This window comes from Epinephelus fuscoguttatus, linkage group LG15 (assembly GCF_011397635.1).
Source record: "Epinephelus fuscoguttatus linkage group LG15, E.fuscoguttatus.final_Chr_v1".
NCBI lineage: Eukaryota > Metazoa > Chordata > Actinopteri > Perciformes > Serranidae > Epinephelus > Epinephelus fuscoguttatus.
In genome coordinates, this window is record NC_064766.1 from 26410030 (window position 1) to 26430532 (window position 20503).

The 20503-nt window shown below is 40.8% G+C and overlaps 2 protein-coding genes across 2 annotated transcripts; one reads left to right on the top strand and one right to left on the bottom strand.

Annotated features, from left to right (window-relative positions):
* The first annotated feature begins 389 nt into the window (after nucleotides 1-389).
* On the top strand, nucleotides 390-6391 carry atp1b3a (ATPase Na+/K+ transporting subunit beta 3a). Its single transcript, XM_049599002.1, has 7 exons — nucleotides 390-687; nucleotides 1885-2013; nucleotides 2323-2421; nucleotides 2569-2762; nucleotides 2987-3037; nucleotides 3586-3672; nucleotides 4846-6391. The coding sequence occupies exons 1-7, from the start codon at nucleotides 576-578 to the stop codon at nucleotides 5011-5013; spliced, it is 840 nt and encodes a 279-aa protein (XP_049454959.1). The 5' UTR covers nucleotides 390-575; the 3' UTR covers nucleotides 5014-6391.
* Nucleotides 6392-10121: 3730 nt separating this feature from the next.
* grk7a (G protein-coupled receptor kinase 7a) lies at nucleotides 10122-19656 on the bottom strand. Its single transcript, XM_049598995.1, has 4 exons — nucleotides 17021-19656; nucleotides 14786-15241; nucleotides 12058-12338; nucleotides 10122-11743 (listed from the first exon to the last, which is right to left on the bottom strand). The coding sequence occupies exons 1-4, from the start codon at nucleotides 17615-17617 to the stop codon at nucleotides 11404-11406; spliced, it is 1674 nt and encodes a 557-aa protein (XP_049454952.1). The 5' UTR covers nucleotides 17618-19656; the 3' UTR covers nucleotides 10122-11403.
* Between the last annotated feature and the right edge of the window lie 847 nt (nucleotides 19657-20503).

The window sequence follows — 20503 nt, forward strand, 5'->3', positions numbered from 1 at the left end:
CCCCTGAAATCTACACCCACACATGCCACTGAAGGTGAAAAATACCTTTTATCAGGCCCATAGATTGCCTTGAGTTTGGTTTCACACTGAAAATGGGACATTTTATTGCGTTTTCTGAAGGATCCCGCAGTCTATTATAAAATGGATATCCATCCTGTTCCCAATCGCATGCGGCCATTATAATATAAATGATGATAAGAAGGATAAATGTGCGCTCTATTTATAATTTCTGCGCGTAACGGTGCGTCTCCGTGCGTCTCTCCGTCATTAGCCAATGTACATCCATCTGGTCGCACTGCATCAGCTGCCACGACGGGGCTTGTGTGGACGTCACTGAATTTTTTTCTTCTTCTCTTTCCTCACCTTCCCCTTCTCAGCTTTTTTTTTTTTTTGTTCCACCAGAGCATCTCTCTCCTTCGGCTCTCCCTCTCTCTCTACACCGCCCACTCCACTCACCGCCGCCTCGCCGGCTTCTTCGCCTCATTACATCGCCCGCTGCCCTTTTCTGCATTTTTTTTTAAAGGTAGAAGACACCGCGCATTTTGGGAGCACAAAAATATAATCTAAATATCACCATGGCGAGCACCGAAGATAAACCGGCCAACAAGGAGAACACGTCAAGCTGGAAGGACTCCTTCTACAACCCGAGGACCGGGGAGCTGCTGGGTCGCACGGCCAGCAGCTGGGGTAAGGATCCCCGTTATACAGCAGTCAGTTAGGAGATGTGCGATGACATTCACGGGGCTTTCACCTCATCTGATGTCTCCTTCTTGTCATTTTCAAAGCATTTAAAGATGTGAATGTATAGCCTTTATATATGTCTGTGCATGGATGATTTAAAATGACTGCCATATAGATATTGGATTAGCGGAGGAGCCGTCATAGGCCTACATGAAGGTGTAAAGGAGAAGCCTGTACAAAGACGAATGATGCTATCAAAGGTGTGCACCACTCTCTGTTTGCTGCATAGGCAGAAATGACCAATCAGCTGATAATCAATCATAATACCAGAGATTTTTTTCATGTTTCATCTGCATTTATCAGGATTCACAGTGCAGACTCCAGCTGTTAAAAGCCCTCATTACCTAATCAGATTTGAGGAGTGAGCCACAGCATTCCTGAGCTGTATCCATAGCTGATCAGGCCATACATTTTATGTAATGATTCCCCAGTTATTTCCAGAGTGAGGTAGTAACACAGCACCCTCCCTCCAGCAGCCAGCTCCTATAGGCTAGCGCGGGCTGTCAGGCTGCCTGGGCCCCTGTGCTGCTGTGCAGTGGGATGCTCCATTGCAGTTGCATGGCCGCCCACATTAGCATGCCTGTCAAGGTCAAATGGGATTCCCTCTCTCCTCTTTCTCTCCCTTTCACGCACTAGGCAGGTGCATTGTGGGATACTGTTGGAGAGGAATGAGAGGAAGGGGGGATGTACAGCAGGAAGCAGAGGGGTCCATCCCTTTTTTTTCTCTTGTCAACTTAGAGGGCATCTGTGCTGTGCAGGCTGGATGGTGGTGAACCATTTTGAGTCAGATGTTTCCATGAGCGTGCCTCCTTTTCTTCCCTCTGCATTGTGCTTAAATGAGATGCTCTCAGCACTGCAGCGTCATCCCTAAAGCCTGTGTGATTTGACACTGAGGGGTCTCCTGTGAAAAAATGGCCTCAGATTTGTTAGCAGCACATTTCCCCCCTTAATCCAAAATGGTTTCTCTCAAAGGGATTGCACACTACAAATGACAATTTCCTCCGGCACGCAGACGAAGAAACTCAGAAGGCATTTGTCCGTGTGTAGTTAAAGCTCGTAGTTAATTATGCATGACCCCTCTCTGTCTCTTTCTCTTATTATGTCTTCTTTCTTTTCTATTTCTGCTCCTCTAACTTCCTCCAGCCCTCATCCTGCTGTTCTACCTGGTTTTCTACTGTTTCTTGGCCGGTATGTTCGCCCTGACCATGTGGGTGATGCTGCTTACTCTGGACGACTATGTGCCGAAGTACCGGGACCGCGTTCCCTACCCAGGTTGGTGTCTCTCAGCAGCACAGTGGAGGAACGGGGCTTTCAGCAACTGTTACTGGCAGCATTTCTGTTTGGAGCATTCATTATTCATACTCGCACCAATGAGATGCTGTCACAGTAATGTGCAACATTACAGCTGCTTTTTGTATCGATCTATTTTGAAGTCTCTTCCTGTGTGATATCAGCCGTGGAGCTTGTTTTAGAGAATCCTCTTTGTCAGGCTGTAACTCGAGACAAACCTCGATGATGGCTGCGCATTAGTTTGTCCAGCTGGGGATCATTTACTCTGTTTACTTTATGCCGTTGTTGCAGGGTTGGTGATTCGTCCGAATTCATTGGAGATAGCGTTCAACAAATCTGACCACAGCAAGTACGACCAGTACGTCAAACACCTGGAGTCCTTCCTGCAAAGTGAGTGCACTTCTCTCAAGAAATTAATATTAAAACATATTGAACACTGGCTGTAATAAAACAAATTCCACTCTCCTTCTCCCGGAGCTTTTTCCAATCATTCTTTCCATTCACCCGAATCTATCTCCATTGACTTCTCTCTCTCAGGATATAATGATACAGAGCAGGAGAAGAACGAGGACTGCCCCAAAGGAGAGTACTTCCTGCAGGACGACACCGAGGTCATGACGAAGAAAGCTTGCCGCTTCAAGAGGGGCGTTCTGAGTTTGTGCTCCGGCCTCTCTGACAGCAACTTTGGATATGCTGAGGGAAAACCCTGCGTGCTGCTGAAAATGAACAGGGTAACACCCGCTTTCACCGAGCTGAAAATCACTGGAAAAAATTGCTTCACTCCTTTTCAGATCTTTTTATCTCTGTCTGTCTTTCAACCTTTCCTTCCTTCTAATCTCCATTCGTTTACTCGCTTGCTGACAGTTCCCAAAATAAACGATTAATTTGATTAATTTCTAATTTTGGTGCCACACATGCAGCAGCCTAAACCTCTCCTGCTTCCCTCACCTCCTAGATCATTGGCCTGAAGCCTCGTGGGGATCCCTACATCAACTGCACAGTAAAAGTAAACATCTTTCTCCACACTATACTATACATGTTCTACTTGCTTGTACTGTATGTCTATTTTTTTCATTTCTTTCATAAAAAAAAAGCCCTGATAACCATAACAGTGTCAATGTTTTCTTTCTGTTGATCTGTCATTTTTTCCCTTCTTTTTGTTTGTGTTTTGTGTCTGATTTCTTTCTGCATGCTGTCACTGACGGCTTTAGGGTAAGATAATATGTAAATTCTCAGGATAAGGCCAGTAACACATTTATGTTATGTAACGAGTCATTACACAGGTGCCTCTAAACCCATCCTAGTGCCATTTCCAAGTCATTTTAATCTAATAGGTGCAATTTTCAGCCACAAATGCCCTCTGGCAGATTAATGCAGAGCACATCGTGCCATTTAAATCTCTTCACTAACAAACAGAGGGCCATTGCTTTTCCTTTTTTTCAAGTCCTGTCTCATGTGATCTTGGAAAAATGTCTCACTTGCTATTAATTTAACATAGTAAGCATTTCATTTAATGTGAAATTCACACTGACTAACACATGTTCTTCTATGCAGAGAGAAAGCGCAGTTCAAATGCAGTATTTCCCCAGTGAGGGGCGCATTGATAAGATGTATTTCCCCTACTACGGCAAGAAAGCCCATGTAAGTATTCATCATGGTCAGATGGCAGCCCAGGCACCGGAGGGAAATGCTGGCACTGTACGTCTCTGCAAACCACAAATGCAGTACAACACTGTTTGTGACCAACAAAGCATTAGACTGGTTATTTTGTAGTGAGTCATCGCAGCATTTACAGCGGCTTTTGTCACCAATCAGGGTTTTTTTTGTAGTGAATGTCCAGTGGCTTTATCAGCATCCTGCAGCTCTCTGATGTCTGCCAATCTTAAAGCATCCAGCATAGGTGTTTTGTAGCGACCGTCAATGTTTTTCTAGCTATTTTATTAGCGTCCTGTAGACCATAGCAGACCACAAACCTGAGACTGACAAATAAGGAGCCTTTTTTTTTTTAGGGAGTCGTGGCAGCATTTCCAGTTGCTTTTTAGGCACCAAACATGGGTGTTCTGTAGTGACCCATTGCTGTTTTCCAGCTGCTTTTTTAGCGGCCCGTCACAGTTAATCAAGTGGGTTTTTTTAAGCATGTGATCCCTGCCAAGCTGCAGACTATTGCAGACGTCGATTTGAGAGACTGTTGTTTTTTTTTGTTGGTCATGGCAGCATTCCTACACCAAACATCAGATGTGGGGGTTTTGTAGCGACCTGTCACTATTTCTACAGTGGTATTTTAAGCGACCTGTCGCAGTTTTTCCAGCAGCTTTTCAGGCATGAGATGCCTGCCAAGCTGCAGACCACTATTCGAGACCAACAAACAAGACCAGTTGTTTTTTAGCAAGTCACCACAGCATTTTTCAGTGGGTGTTTTGTGGCAAACGTTGCTGTTTATCCAATGGCTTTTTTTAGTATCTTGTCATAGTTTTTTTTTTTATGCCTGCTAAGCTGCAAACCACTCTTCAAGACCAAAATGTAACAAAATAATGTTTTTTAGTGACCCTTTGCTGCTTTTCCTGACGGGATTGTGCTCCCCAAATGAGTATTTTAATCCAAAAGCTGATATTTGCCTAACCATAACCAAGTGGTTTTTGTGCCCAAACCTGATCACACATTGACCACAGCGTTGGTGAAACAAAGTGACAGATCTGTGATTTGCAGAAACGTACAATGGCAACATTGATTCTGGAGCCTGGGTTGCAGATCATGTCAGCTTACATCCTCACCTCGATGTATTATTGACAGCCGGCTGTCTCTTTCCTGATGCAGGAGACTTATGTGCAGCCCCTCGTGGCTGTGAAGCTGCTGCTCACCAAGGAGGACTACAACAAGGAGCTGCAGGTGGAGTGCAGAGTAGACGGCTCCGACCTCCGCAACAATGACGAAAGGGATAAGTTCCTGGGCCGCATTACCTTCAAGATCAAGGTGGTCGAGTAAAGGAGAAGACGGTCGGTAAAAAGGAAACCAGATGCAGAGGCTGCCAACATTTGCTAAGGATTTATGTTTCAATTTTTTTTTTTTTTTTAATTTTTTAAAAAGGAAGGAAGGAAGTGTCAAATACGTCACAAAGACAGGATTTTGGGGATGTGGCCAAATAGTTTGATGCAGATATGAAAGCCAGTCACAGATATTGAATGTTTTGCTTTGCTGACACTATTGACCCTTCTTTCCTTCATGATCTCCTCAAAGATCAAAGACACAGGCTCTGCTCCTGACCCCGTCCATCCTTTCATTCACCTGTTGCACTGCTCATCCTTCACTCAGTTGTTTATGATTTTTATTTTTTTAGTTTCGATGTGATTAGATAACTTATAGCCATTGCAACCAAGCCATGTGGAGCTGTTGTGTAATTGCTGACTTTTTTTTTAAAAGATGTTTTTTAGATCTTTCTGCTGTCAGGAAGAGAGTGTTGTTCTCATCTCTCCAAACTGTATGAACGACTGTATTATCGCTGGTAACGAGAGAATTTTTATCTTGCTGTGTAGTATATCTGAGAAAGTAGAACATTGCCAGACACATCCAGAGTATTTCACATTATCACATCACAAAGACTTCATAGGAACGTACCTTGATAATCAAGTATAGCCACTGTATCCCTGTATATGAAATGCCAATTCCCTTTCTACATATAAATACATTGTGAACCTTACCATATTTAGGGAATTATAGATAGATCTTTGTGTTGTGGTCCGCGTAGCCACAACAGAGTCTTGTGCCGTCTGTCCGTCTGTCTGCATGTATGTCTGTCTGTCCATCTTCCTGTTTACCCACCTCTCCACTGCAATAGCCAACAAGTGGGTGAGCTGTCCAGGACTTAGATAAGTTGTCTCGATCCACCTCGCGGGGGTGCTGCGTAGTGATGGTGGCTGAGACGACACACACACAGGAAGGTACAGTGTAAAAAAAAAATTAGATTTAAAGGCGGAGAGGCGCTGGGAAAGCGTCTGAAAAATAAAAAGTCCACTGTAACTATGTACTGTATATCTCTACGTGATCTGTATATCTATCTGGGTCTCAAAGATTGTTTGTTAGTTTTCTCTCTTCTTCAGCCTGTCTGATCTGATTGTCTGCCAATCTATTACTCTTCAATGTATATATATATACACTATCTACCATATTTACTTAATTCACACTGTATTTTTGTCACACAACACAATGTCTGTGCACTGTAAAGAAATAATTTAAGCAAAGATTTACAGGAAATTATCTTATTCAAAGCTATGTTTACACAGTCTTAAAAGGAACCCACATTTGAAAGACCAACTTGTAACATCTCTTCAGGGTGCCTTAAGACCTGATGAAATAAATTGTGGAATAAAAGTGATTTTGAAGATAAAAAAAAATACTTCTGTGTGTTTCTTTTAGTCAGCATTATTCAGCTCCTTTTACGTAAAGGAACAGTTCATCCCAATGCCACAAGAGGGCATTTATCATTGAGTTAATGAAGCTTTATTAACTGCTTGTATAATGAATTTATGATGTTATGGTCTGGGAATTTAAACATTACAAAGTCCAAGGAGATTCATAGGCTGTAAGTTGAATGTCTGACTTGAGGACTCTCCTGTTTTCAGCAGCCAAAGATGCCTTTTTTGAAGAACATCCTGCACAACACAAACTGTATGTTTTTCCTTTTTTTTCCCCAAGTATTTTTATTGAGCCAAAGATGAAACTACATATATCATGAAACATATGTGTATTAAATGTGCATTAATGCAAGTAAATAAAGGGAAAAAAGGGAATCTAATTCCAGATACAGGACTTCCCTATTCCTTTATCCATTCCCCTTGTCTCACTCAGAATGGGATATTGTAGAAGAGCAGGTTACAACTCAGGAACTGTACTTTGTGCAAGGTGTGATAAGAGAGGTTGCCAGATTGTGATATCCTCCTGAGACCTGAACTTTTGTTTGGTAGGCATTTTTAATTTCTCCTAGCTATTTGGGATCAGTAGTACCCAATAAGTATAAAAAAAACTCAACATTGTCAAGGATAATTAAGTCTCAATGTCCTCAAACGAGAGAACACTAAAGTCCTAATGTCTTCAAACGAGTACATCCTAATTAAAAGCATCTTAGCTTGTTGCTAAAAATGGCTACATTTGTTGCCATATCAAACTACAAATATTATCAATCATAAATAAACATGTTTTAACCATAACGTGTGATCAGGTTTTGTCCACTTTTGGGTCGGGATCAGTATAATTAAGTATAAGGTCAAGTAAACCCAAAATATGATGTTGTCATATGAGGACACAGGGTCTCTGGAGGATATATTGTGGAGTTATGATATGTAGCATGTGAAATAGAGTATGGTGAATGTGCTAGGAGTATCAGCACGGTCACTACCTGGAGCTCGCATAAACGGAGCCTGGGTTTGTTGAAGGTGGCAGTGCTGTTTGGGCTGAGAAAACCTGTGAGTTAAGCTTCTCTATCTCCTTTAACTTTAGCTTATATTGGAGTTATGCTATGTAGTGTGTGAAATAGGGTATGGTGAATGTGCTAGGAAAGGTAGTATCAGCACGGTCACTACCTGGAGCTCGCATAAACGGAGCCTGGTTTTGTTGAAGGTGGCAGTGCTGTTTGGGCTGAGAAAGCCATGTGTAAGTAAGGTAAAGGAGGTTGTCAGGTTGGTGCAGGGAGCAGTGAGAGCTGGCATTACGGGAGTGTCTCTGGGACGCCAGAGATCACTGTGTAACCTCCTGGAGGTGTCATGGGACCAACTAGATGAAACACTGGTGAAAGAAGATTCCCACCTGATGACCCCAAAGACATGTTCGTTATCACTGCTCACTGGTCTGTTATTCCTTGAGCACTGATCCTTTGTCTAGAGCACAAATTTCTTGTGTTTATTTGAACTGGAGTCTGCCCTTTAGGACATATCTTATCCTTTCCAAGTGTAGTGTGCTGGTTTTCCTTGACATTACCGATAGCTTTTTTTGCCGTAATGATGCAGTAGGAGAGGAATTTTTGTTGGGCAACAGAGAGTTGTCTTAATGCTTGAGATATACCCAGAATGATAAATATAGGTTCTGCCTCTAGTGAAATATTAATTATCTCTGAGATGCTGTTGAAGACATTGGACAAAAGAATGCAACTTTAGGGCACAAGAAAAAGCTGTGATAAAAGGTTTGCTTCTGAGGTTTGACATTTATCACAAGTTGGTGACACATTTGGATATATGTTGTGTATTTTGGAGTCTGAATAGTGTTGACAGTGTCTGGCGTTGTTTGAGTGTCATCTGATATTTCTTTTTCCCAGTTGGCTTTGTAACTTTCAGAAGATGGAGAGACTTATGATAGTAGGGTGTCATATTTTTCCTCTTACCTGTAGTGCTGTTTATCAGTCTGGATTGTTTTGGAGTGAGATGCAGAGTGTTGCAGATATCAGCCGTAGAGATGTCTGCCTTCTCTCCAATATAATGGAGCTAGATGGCACTCAGCTCGTGGTGCTCAAAGTGATAAAAAATACATTTGATGAACTCAACAGCAATGACTCTTTCCAGAGACCATAACCCAGTTACTCAGGATAAGGTACAGTTTCATCTTTCTTTCTTTCATTGAATTACACCCGTCTGTCATGCATCAGTTCAGAAAAGGACCCAAATGCAAACAAATCATTCAGAGCTGGAGCCCCAGAGGTAGCACAACGTTGTAACACAAATCTGCAGCCACAGGAGGGAGCCAGAAACAAGACAGGCAGAACAAGCTCTCAGTGGAACATGTTGCTGCCAGAAGGAGACAAACTGAGGGGGTTAGCAAGGCTTTTAATTCCCTTTAATGCAGTTTGTGGTTTTCCTGCCCACACAAATTGATGTCGACAAATCCACATAATTAAGCGTGCCACTGGTTTCAGCAATATCAGATGACAGCCACTGAGAAATGAGCTCAGTAGGTAGATGCTGAGATTTGTTTTGTCCTTTCCACCTGGCTCAGGTACACTGACTCAGTTGTAATTATTTAGATGCTTACTCAAACTCAGACTATATCCTCATCATTGTGTGAGTAGCTGTACCTGTAACTGAACCCCCCAAAGACAACATAAACTGTAGAGGTCAGTGTAAAAAAACGTCTGATCACACCTGTCTGCTCTGATTTCACAGCACCTCCATCCATCCAGCTCCCACAGCGCCCTGAAGCAGTAGCAGCCGCTATGTCCTTCACTGTCAACAGCAGTCTGTACCCGAGTCCTGCTAAGATAATCTCTCTCAGGGTTTAGCTGCAGCACGAATCCACCTTGGTGTCTCCTTAACTCTTACCGTCCTTGAGTTAGACGGCTGTAAACACGTAGTGGCAAACAGATATTTTCATCTGTCTGTTTGTTAGACTGAAGCAAAGAAAATAAATTGGGAGATGTTGTAAATGTTGAAACTACTTAGGCATGAAAGTCTGAAAAGATCTCTTGTGGTGTTTTATGTGTTTGTACGTTTCCACTATTTTGCAAAGAATTGCTAAAAAAAAAAAAAAAAAGAGGAAACATCAGTAGGCTCACTTTTCCCTTTTTCAGCACTCACATCAATCGGCTGATTTTTGGATTGAACTTTAATTCATGCAGCATTTTCTTTCTAAAAAAAAAAGAAAATAAATAAAAATGTGGTATAATAACATTTCTCAGGTCAGCACTGCAGCTCTTCTTTCTGCTCATACCCGTTGCTTGGCACTAACACTGAGATGCTTCAGTACCTGAGGGGATTTGAAGCCGATTTAAGCAAAGAAGGCGCAAGGATAACACTGGTTATCGCCTTATCAGCTAAGAGTTGAACTTGCCAATTTGCGGCTGCCTGGAGCACAGCCTGGCTGTAGTCAGCATCCTGAAAGGGATTAATGCAGCTGATATTTTTAGGTTTTACTCCAGAGCCCTCAGCAGCACTTTCTCTGTGGTTATAAATAGCACAGAGAACAAGCAGTAACATGGCACTGTTTAGTACATGTGCTGTTAAACCTCGAGACTACAACAAACATATTGAGACAAACACGTTTTAAAAGACATATTTTAATTCATTCAAATGATTCAAGATTCAAAGAAATCTCTGCTTTACATCTGACATTTCTACAATAGCAATTCCTTTCATCTTATATTTACAAGTACATGTATCATATATATATATATTTATATCTTATTAACATTAACGTAAAAACTCAACTCTGTCCAAGATCTGAAAATTCAAAAAATTAAGCATTAATTACCCTGAGACACGTAAACAAGAATAACAAGGATTCTCTTTTGAACTAACCCAAGTCTCTCTACTCAGCTTAACAACCACAACAGTGGAGTGTGTTTCAGGTCTAGTTTGAGTGATTCACACTCATCTCAAACTAAGAGAACAGCCCTGAAGTGTCACAGCGTTTCATGGCCGTGGACAGGGCAACCTGCATGTTCCTGGTCCAGGAATTTATTGTCCAGCTCCTCTAAAGTTTTCTTCCTTCGTATGCAGCGATTGACTTCCTGCACTCATCTTTCTCCCAGCATCCCAGGACTAAACCGTCTCCATTTCTCACTAAGTTGAGCCTCATAGCACCAACAGTAGAGGGACTCAGTGAACTGTATCATTTTCTTTAAAATAAATCCTAAATTTCAGATGACTTACATCTTAGCCTCTCTCTCATTGTGCATAGATATAGATATACTTCGTTATTTACAATACATACAATCACTTTTTATAGTTTTTATAAAACTAATGTGTCAGGGCAGAAGGAAAACCAACTGGATATAAATACAGTGATCATCCTTACTGATGAAATTTAGGATCATAACATGTAATATTAGACACTAGATCTATCTCTGCCACAATTGCACTGTAGAAACATTGTGACTGTATGATGGCATCAATAAAGGGCATAGTAATGCTGTAACTTTTACATAATCCATTATTTCCACGTGTTTTGTTCCAATTTGTTTAAAGCTCAATGTTGAATGCAGCAGGTAATACTACTGCAAACACTGTTAGAATCAGTCTCTTTAAGTAATATAGTAATCATGGCACAAAGGCCTTCGACTAACTAATCTAACTGTAGTATCTTCAATGAGAAGGTTGTATAAATTACTCCTAGCTGTAGTTGCAAGTCTACATTGTTAGATATTTGCAAAAGAAGCTGAGAACCAGAGAGATGATGTTCAAATTTCATCATCACATCCTCCATATTTCACCAAACCTTGCCTCCAAAGCTGTGTATCTCTAAACCTTGGACATCCTTAAAAGAGAAGGGATGATACATGTTTCTCAACAAGACGATCATGCTCACCTCTTTCCTGATTCATCTTTTACATCGAGGATCAGTCTGACTGAAACAAATCATGGAGGGTTATCAATGGTATATCAAACGTGTGGCTTCTCACAGTAAAATGCACGTGCCGGATTTCTTCTCGTCGTCAGGATCTCCGCCGCCCTCTTTCCTGTTGGGATCGTTGAGCTCATCGAATAGTCCAGTGTCAATCATCTCGTGCTGCCATTGAATGGGCACAGCGCCTGTGCTAAACTCCTTGAAGAATTTATTGTCATTGGCGTCAAACTCGATGCCCTTAATCTCGGAAAACTCAGCGATATCGTCGGTGTCCTTGGCGTAGACGACGTTGGGCTTGGGCACCCATGGAGGATCCACCAGCCCGGCCTCCAGACGGGGGAAGTTGATGGTCTTGAACCACTCGTGCTTCCTGGGATCCTCCATGTTGTTTCTACAGAGAAGGTAAAAAAAAAATAGGCTACTTTCAAAACTACTATGTTAACTTCTTGTTAAATGAAACAAGAAGTGGCTACATGATTACTCTAATCTCAGTATCCTACCATCCAATGCACCAGTAAATATCTACCAGTTAAAGTATTTGAATCCCAAATTATACGTGGAACTGATTTCAAATGTCATTTTGAAAAATATAGTATTACATAAAAACCCATTTGACACAGAATGTTGACGAGAAAATCAGATTCACTAAGCCGCTGTGTTTGTATGTGGCTTGCTTGTGGCTTAAAAGAGTAGTAAACCTCTTACTTCATGCCCAGGCGCTCTTCAATTTTCTTCTTCAGGAACTGCTGGATGATGTCCTTGGTGGCAGCATCAAAGCACCTGTGCTCCCACTTAGGTTCCTCGTTGAGAATGCGGCGCTGCACCTCCTCCTTCTCCACCTTCTCCTTCTTGCTCTCGGGGCCTTTGAAAGGCGTGTAACCGGCCACCATCTCATAGATACTGCAGCCCAGGGCCCACCAGTCCACTGATGTCCTGTACGGAGTTTTGCTCAGGATCTCAGGGGCCATGTATGCTCCGGTACCAGCCTGGAGGAGAGAGAGGTGGGTAGATTTTCAGTTTTCACATTCACAAAAGGAAAAGGAAAGGACACAGAGAACAGAAAGAGATGTCTTGTGGAAGAAGACATCACTTAAAAACTGGGAGACATAAGCATCCCTATTGACAAAGTCTTACACAGAACGGCTGCCTGGGTTACTTAAAGTTTTCTCTTTCTGGCTTTTTACTCTATATAACTTTCACCTTTCCCTCTGTTCCCCTGCTCCCCTCCCTCCCTCCCTCCTTCCCCTTGTATGACCTCACCTACAGCCCTAATCCTAATGCTAAGCCTACTACCTGTCAAGAGTCATGTGTGTCTACACACTGACAGAGTTGTCCAGCCTCTTATATAAAGGCTGGCCATTTCTGGATGCTACAGCCACCAGCGGAAGTACGTAAGATCCAGACAGCACATCACCATGCCTCTAATGTATAATTAATGCACAGACACAGCAAACTGGCACCGAGCCGAGAGCTCGCCCTTTACTACTGTAAGCAAGTCCTGAAGGAACCCTGCTGTAGAAACCTTTCTTAGGAGATCCATAGCTTACACGTGAAGTGTTGTGTTGGTATTATGAGGACAGTGAGCTTTGTTTAACAAGCTCTTAAAACTTTATTTTATTATTGCATGACAGATGGTACAGGTGGTGCTTCAATAGCTGAACTTTAACATGGGACAAGACATGAACCCTCTGACTGATTAGTGAGGGCATGTTACTCCAACTCCATTGACTAAATCTAAGCAGGTTTGCATGCAAAACTTTTATGCCCCAATACTTTCATTCATGTCCCTTAACATGCAAATCTTTAGATCTTTATTATTTTCAGCTTTTCCTGGTGGCTTTTTTCAACTATGTTCTGTTCATCTGAAATGTGTTGATGAATAAAGACCCTACACCCTCTGGTTAACCACAAGGGGTAAATCTCTTCCAGGTATGATCATACACGTTACAGAAACATCACCCAAATTAATATGATCTTAGTTTCAAGGATCAGATTCCTTCTTTTGTTTTTTAAGCCTGGTTAAAGTCAACCTGTTGCAAACTGACATGTCTAAACATATTCAGCATAGGTTTTTACCTGGATCTGTCAATCTAATCAGGGACAGACTTGTGTAATGCCCACTAAGAAGATTAGGGGACCAAGCCAGCCCAGTCACTTCGGCTGGCTGAGGAGCATCAGAGTACTGGATAATGAGCTTACTGGACTTTCATGGAGCTGAGGGCTTACTCTTTGCTACCCCAAGTAAGTCCTGTAGAAACCCTCTTGCTAAATTCTCCATCTTTTTTCAGGTCATCCGTAGGTGAGTGCAGGTGAGGTGTAATATACTGGAGGTATTATCAGACAAAAATAGGAAAAAAATTGAAAATAATAATGTTGTGGTCATCCAGTCATTCTTAGATTCTTCTATCAGTAATCAGTAACTTTATTAGCTTGTGATCATGCCCCATCTGTATATTAAGTTTATATAATCTATATAATACGTTTCTACATAATACATTTCTGTCAGCAGGTGATTTTAAAGCTCAGTGATTTATCTGACAGGCCATCGGGGTGTTCTGTCAATGATAACTTTCTTTGTATATCATTGATTGATTCTCACACAGTTACTAGAACCCATGCAAGAACTCATCGATGATATGTTATCCATGTTACTCTTTCTCGTGGCAAGAAGACCCACAAGGCTATAGGCTTTGTAAAGTGTCATGGGGACACACTACAGCACAACCAAGGCAACTCTCTGAAGGTAATGCCTTCACAGGAATAACTAAATCTCTGCGACCAAGTGGCTGAGGGGAAACCCTCTTTTATTTATTGACTGCTACTTTAACAAGTGCTGGACCTCCAAGGTCTCTGACACAGCCCCTAAACAAAATGGTGGCCTATAAATGGCCAGGCTATAATCTGGCTGCTAAAGGATCAAATGAGTTATATAATGGATTCAAAGACTCATTGCACAGATCTTTAAGCAATCCAGTAATCCCTGTCCGGATTTAAAGTGAAAACCCCACCAGGACAGACAGCCTGTCCAAGCCTGGTACAGTTTTTAGCTCTGGCCTCATCCTCACACAGGTCAACACAGACAGGGTGGAGATGAGGTGATCTCTCTTTCTTTGTATTTTCTTTCTGTTGCAGTTTGTGTAAGAGTAAATTTAGTCATACCATGTAGATGATCACCTGACTAAATGTTTGTTGATTTAAAGATCAGAATCAGGGGAGAGTCCTTGTCCGCCCTTTGTTGTGTGCAACAAGACTTTGAATAATAGATGAAATGGCCCTTTAAGGTAGACATCTCTCGCCATGACGTAAAATCTTAATATTATTCTCATTATCATTGCTGACATCATCCAGCTAAGTCATCTCATGTTAACAGCATCCTAATGGCTTTGGGAGTGCAACATGGGATGGTATCACTGTTGTGTGTACATCTACTCACCATCTGGGTGACGGTTTTCCCTGCAGGAAGCTCTATGGCCAGACCCAAATCTGAAAGTCGGCATTGGCCCTGGCTATCCAGCAACACATTTTCCGGCTTCATGTCACGGTATACGATATCCATCTCATGCAGATGCAGAATGCCAGTGGTGATCTGCGCCGTGTAGTGGATGATGCGCTTCATCTCAATGCCCTTGTCCACGCCCTTGCCATCGTAGCCCATGTTGTAAATGTGGTACCTGAGGTCTCCTCCGTTCATCAGGGTCATAACAAGGCACAGGTGGGTCTTGGTGTCATAAGCGTAGGCCAAGTTGACCAGAAACAAGCTGTTAACCTTCTCCAAGATCTTCTTCTCCAGCAGGGCCATCTTCTCTCCACCCTTCTTCTTCAGTCGCTTTTTACACAATTTCTTGCAGGCGTACATCTGCCCTGTGTTCTTCACCTGAACAGCGCACACCTGGAGAAAGACAGCTTTGTTAAAAAACAGGACTTCTTTATTACTGATGTTCAACAAGTTCTCTGAAATTAATTAGAATCCATTTTACATGGAAACAAAGATTGGTCTATGGGTATCAAGCTGAATATGAACGCTGCTTGTCCTCTGTCTGATAGTGTCATGGGAATGAAAGCTCCTATTGGGAAAATTGTGACGATAAAAATGACATCTGCTTTAGAATAAATTTAAAAAAAAACAGACTTGTCTGATACTTTTTATCATCAGTCTTGCTCCATAACACCAATATAGAATCACTATTGGGACTAAAGGCAAGAAAATTGGTTCAAGAAGTCAGTCAAGTGTGACCCTTTCCAGCTGTGTCTTGGCACCCTATTTGCCACCACATCTTTAACTAAACATTTACTTGTTAAACTCTTTCCACCTCTTTTTTTTTTTTTTTTTTTTGAATATAACTTAATTTTTCATTCTGCCCCCTTCTATTTCCTGTATTGTCTTTTCCTTGCATTGTCATTTATTTTAATTGTATAACTGTATTTTCTTGGCATTTTTGATTTTTGCTCAGCACCTTGTATTGCAGATTTGCACAAAAGGTGCTGTATAAATAAATAATGTTTAAGTTCTGGTATCATTCATTCCCTGTGGACAGATGATCAGGTTCATCCACTGCATGGTACTGCTTGGTAGATTACATTAGCAGTTTAAAAATGATTGCCCAGTATCAAAGCTATTTGTCGAGTGCATTTTTTTTTTTTTTTGGCTGCTCTGAAAGAAAACAGTATTTCAAAGTTACAGCAGATTTACACAGGTAATAGTAGCAGCCTTCATTGTCGTTTTAACTAACAATATACTGTTACAAACATTACTGTAATAATTTTTATGTCTACACTGCTTTCTACACTTCTATCACAGCACTCATCTTAGTAAGTTGCCTTATTTTAGGTTGTATTCTTAAGCTTGTTGCTACAGTAAGAGCTCTACTAAGAAATGAGGTTCCTCAAGGCTCAGTTGTGGGTCCACGGTATGTGCCATGAGGAGATAACAATTTGCTTCTGATGTTCATCAGGTATCTCTTATCAATGTCAAGTCTTTGAGATGACTATCACTAAAAACTCATACTATTTTTCATCCCTGTTTTACACAGTTACTGCTCGTTGATATATTTACACTGCAGTTTCTCTTTCAAAACAGACAACACTGAAACAATGCCCTAATTAAGAATTTTACATTCTTAGTTGCTGACATGTTTGTTTGTTTTTTATCTAGTGTCGTGCTTACGTCTGAATTAAAAAAGAGATCTTGATCTCAACAAGACAAGAAGATCTTCTATAGTACTAGTCAGTATTTGAGCAATTGTAGCACATAGCTAGTTTTATCAACACAAGCCCACTACTTCCTGCATTCTGAATTTGTATTTGTTACTGTATGAAACAGAAGCCATGATTTTCTAAAATTCATCAGGCAGGCCTTCATGTCACGTATCTTCATGGTCACTTTGAGACAAGGGGAATCCTCATGATTATGTAAGGTATGATCTCTTGCCCTACAATATCCTTTCTTATGCTTCATAAGACTGAAATGGCACTGTGTCCTAATTCTCTACTGTAGCACCTGGTTAATTTTTTGCACATATTATACAAAATCTAATGAAAGTACATATTTTTTAAATTGATAACATATCGTATTGAAGGAGTCCTGCAACTAAAATAAGTGTTAAGAGATAAACATATTTCAAAAGGCTTCTATAAAATTTTATGTAGATGTGTGTGTCTGCGCGCTTACCTCCCCGAAACCTCCTTTGCCAAGAGTTCTAAACTCATAGAAGTATTTGTCACTGATAGGCTGTTTCTCATACTCTTTCCACTGGAGGAATTTATCAAAGTTAGGGCTGGTCTGGTAATCTGTGAAGGGTTTGCCTTGAAGAAATTCTCTTACACCGTCCTGGACTTTGCCTTTCATCACCTCTGAAAAGTTGGCATCCGTCACAGACTTGAGTTTTTCAGCCGGCTCTCCAGAGAGAAAGGCCAGGAAACTCTTGGAGTCGGCCTTGCAATATGTTGTCATCATGTGTTTGCGTGCCTTCTCTTTTGCTGCATTTTCAGCCAGATCCCAGTCCAACAGGTCATCCAGGAAATCAGCGGCAAGCTTAAACTCAGCAGTATTTGCCAGGAAGTCACGGAAAAACTTTTTGCCAATAGGCTGCTTTTCACAAAGCGACGTAAAGTCCTTGTCAATGGACGCTCGTACTGAAGCACATTGCTCCGGCTTGGGGAGAGACAAGCTTCGACGGCGCTTTTTCATCTCCTTGTCATCTCCGCCCTGGGCTTTTAGGTAGGCCGTGTTGGCCACCAGGTTATCCAGTCCCCCCATGTCACACATCTTGGCGCCTGTATGTGGTCTGTTCCCCCTAAGTGACTGGGTTCTTCAGTGGCTCCCCACGGATACCCTCAGCGTCTTTCAGAATGAGTGTGTCTGTGTGAGAGTGCAATTCGCTCCAAAGCCAGCGCACAAATGAGCTCCTTCACCCAACCTACCTGCAAACCTAAGACACACTGACACACCCAGTAATTACTAATTTAGAATTAAATACCAGGGAGGGATTTTGGCTTAAGGATCTTTGTGTGGACTATTCAGGGATGCTGTGCACGGAAAGGGAATCGTAAGCGGGCTCTGTCCTAAGAGGCTTTGTAGACCTCTATATTTATTCATGGTGTTCTGTAGTCTCTAACAGTGGACCAATGGGTTCTTTGACTGTGCATTAAATGGTAAGACACAGTAAAAGACTCAAAAGAAAGCAGAAAATGTACTGCAAAGATCGAGACACCTTTAACAAACTGTCATAGTAGTTAATTGAGGTTCCTCTAATAAACGTTGTGAGAAAATGGAGAACAAAGACCTGTTTGGTTCGGCATTTACATGTGTTTTTTGTAGCATGTGAATAGATAATAAGATTGCATTTGGAGTCTTGAGCAGAATACTGATGAATATTTTCACTGAGGCAGTCCATATACTAAACCATGGGTCTACAATCTAACATCCTCATCTTCTCTTTTTCCTCCCAGTCTCAACAGAGCAGGTATTTCAGAGAGCTTACTCCTAATCTGTCTGCTCTTTCATTCTCATCGCTTACCTTCATTCATCACTGACCAACAACTTACAGTAACAACTCTGAACATTTCAGATACTCTAACATTATTGCTATGTGCCATTACAATGCACATATGATGTAAAGGCCATCACACCAAGGTAAACTGGGAGTATATACTAATTTGGATGCATACAGCTGCCAGATTTGGCTGATTTAATGATTACAATACACAGTAACGTTTGCTCAACTTGTTTCTCTGATAACTTAAGATCCAGATGTCCAGTGACTTGAAATCCTTTATCTGGTTAATAGATATAGTTAAAAATGACCAATATCTAAAAAGTACATCCTAAAATGAGGCTTAAAAGTAGATAAAAAGTCTGTTTATGACAGCATCTTACAGACAGCCACAACCCTGTCCCATGTGCAAAGGGGATATGACGCCACTGACAGGCGATGGAGATCAAATGACACAGACCAATTCAAATTACAGATTTCTCTCAGTTTGAACATTGTTGGAAACATTTGAAATAATGGAAGTACACAATTACATCATTGGTCTAGCTTTTTTTTTGACATTTTAATGTGGAAAAGTTACATCATATCTTTAACCCTTTGAAAGCTGGAGTGACATAACTTTTCCTGTGCTGCTTTCAGTTGCCTTTTGCAAGTATTTAACTTTTGAACCCTGAGCAAATTGGTGCAATTTCTTTCAAAAACATGGGAAAAGAAGGCAATGAGCAATTTGGTAAGAAATGTTGGGAAAACAGGGAAACCAGTTTTACTAAGGAAACACTATATTTTTAATTATTATTATTAGATATTTAAAATTATGGTATTATTTTTTAAATGATTTTTACGCAATTTTCCCACGGCATCTCCTTGTTTATTTGTTTGTTTTTATTTTTCTCTTTTTACTAATTTCTTGCAATTTTGGGGGGTTATTTCTTCTTCTGTTGCTTAATGCCTTATTCCCATGTTCTTGTAGAAAATCAAGCCAATTTGCTCAGGTTTCAAAGGGTTAAAGAGCTTATTTTCCTAGGTATTTGCAAAATGACCTAATTAGTAAATGGACTTGCACCTACATAGCACCCTTCTAGTCTTCCAACTACTCAAAGCGCTTTTACACTACTTGTCACTTTCACCCATTAACACACTAATTGCCCAGGCTACCGTACTAGGTGTCACCTGCTACTCAGTTAAACATTCACACACGGAGTAATCCAAAATGCTATTTTACACAACACCAAATTGAGTGATTTCACAATAAGCAGCTGTGTAACAGATATGTGAATTAGAGTTATTGAAGAGTAATGCATTTATTCTTTAATTATTTTTCACAAAGATTATTTACTATATGAGAGCTATATATACAAAAGGACGTTAAAAGCATTGACAAACCATATATAGTAGATCATTTATGTTATTTCTTTTGAGAACTGGGCAGGCAACAAAATATCTTTTTTCTTCTCACTGCTGCTTTTTGGTCACGTATGTTTCAGATTGTAGCATATATTTAGCATTATATTTGTATTTTAATTTTTTAGCATTATTTTTAACAGTAAAATGTTGTGTTGGAATTGTATAATGTGTGAAGTGTAAAAAATAATGAAATAAATAATGACATGAAATTAGTAACATTAGGTGCTCAGTGGGATGTAGTAGGTGACATTACAAGTAACTGATGCAGTGCTCAGTGGTTACATGACCACACTAACTAGTTTCCCCACCGTCTACCGACCAAGTATAGGTAATCTGCTTCTTTCAGCAACTGAACTGCATAAAACTGACTTAAGAATACCATAAAAACTTCAAGTTGATAATGTTCTTTTTCACTGGTGTTGTTAAAATCAAGAGTTAACACAGACTTGGAGGTTCAGATCAATGGTGGCACCAGAGCTTCTTTCTACTAGTCAGTTTATAAAAAGCCTAAGGAATTAACCTCAGTCATGTGACAGAAGTGAGGTTAAACTAAGAACCAGTGATACACCTGATACCTAACAGTGATACTACACTACACACAGGAGAGGAAAGCCAAAAGATTCCAGGCAAACAGGTATGTTTCTGATTGAGCTTGAACATACATTAACTACATCAATCTGTAGTCTCATCGTATCACAAGTCTGATATCAGACTGCATAAATATATACATAGACTGTATTGTACTGTATACACTA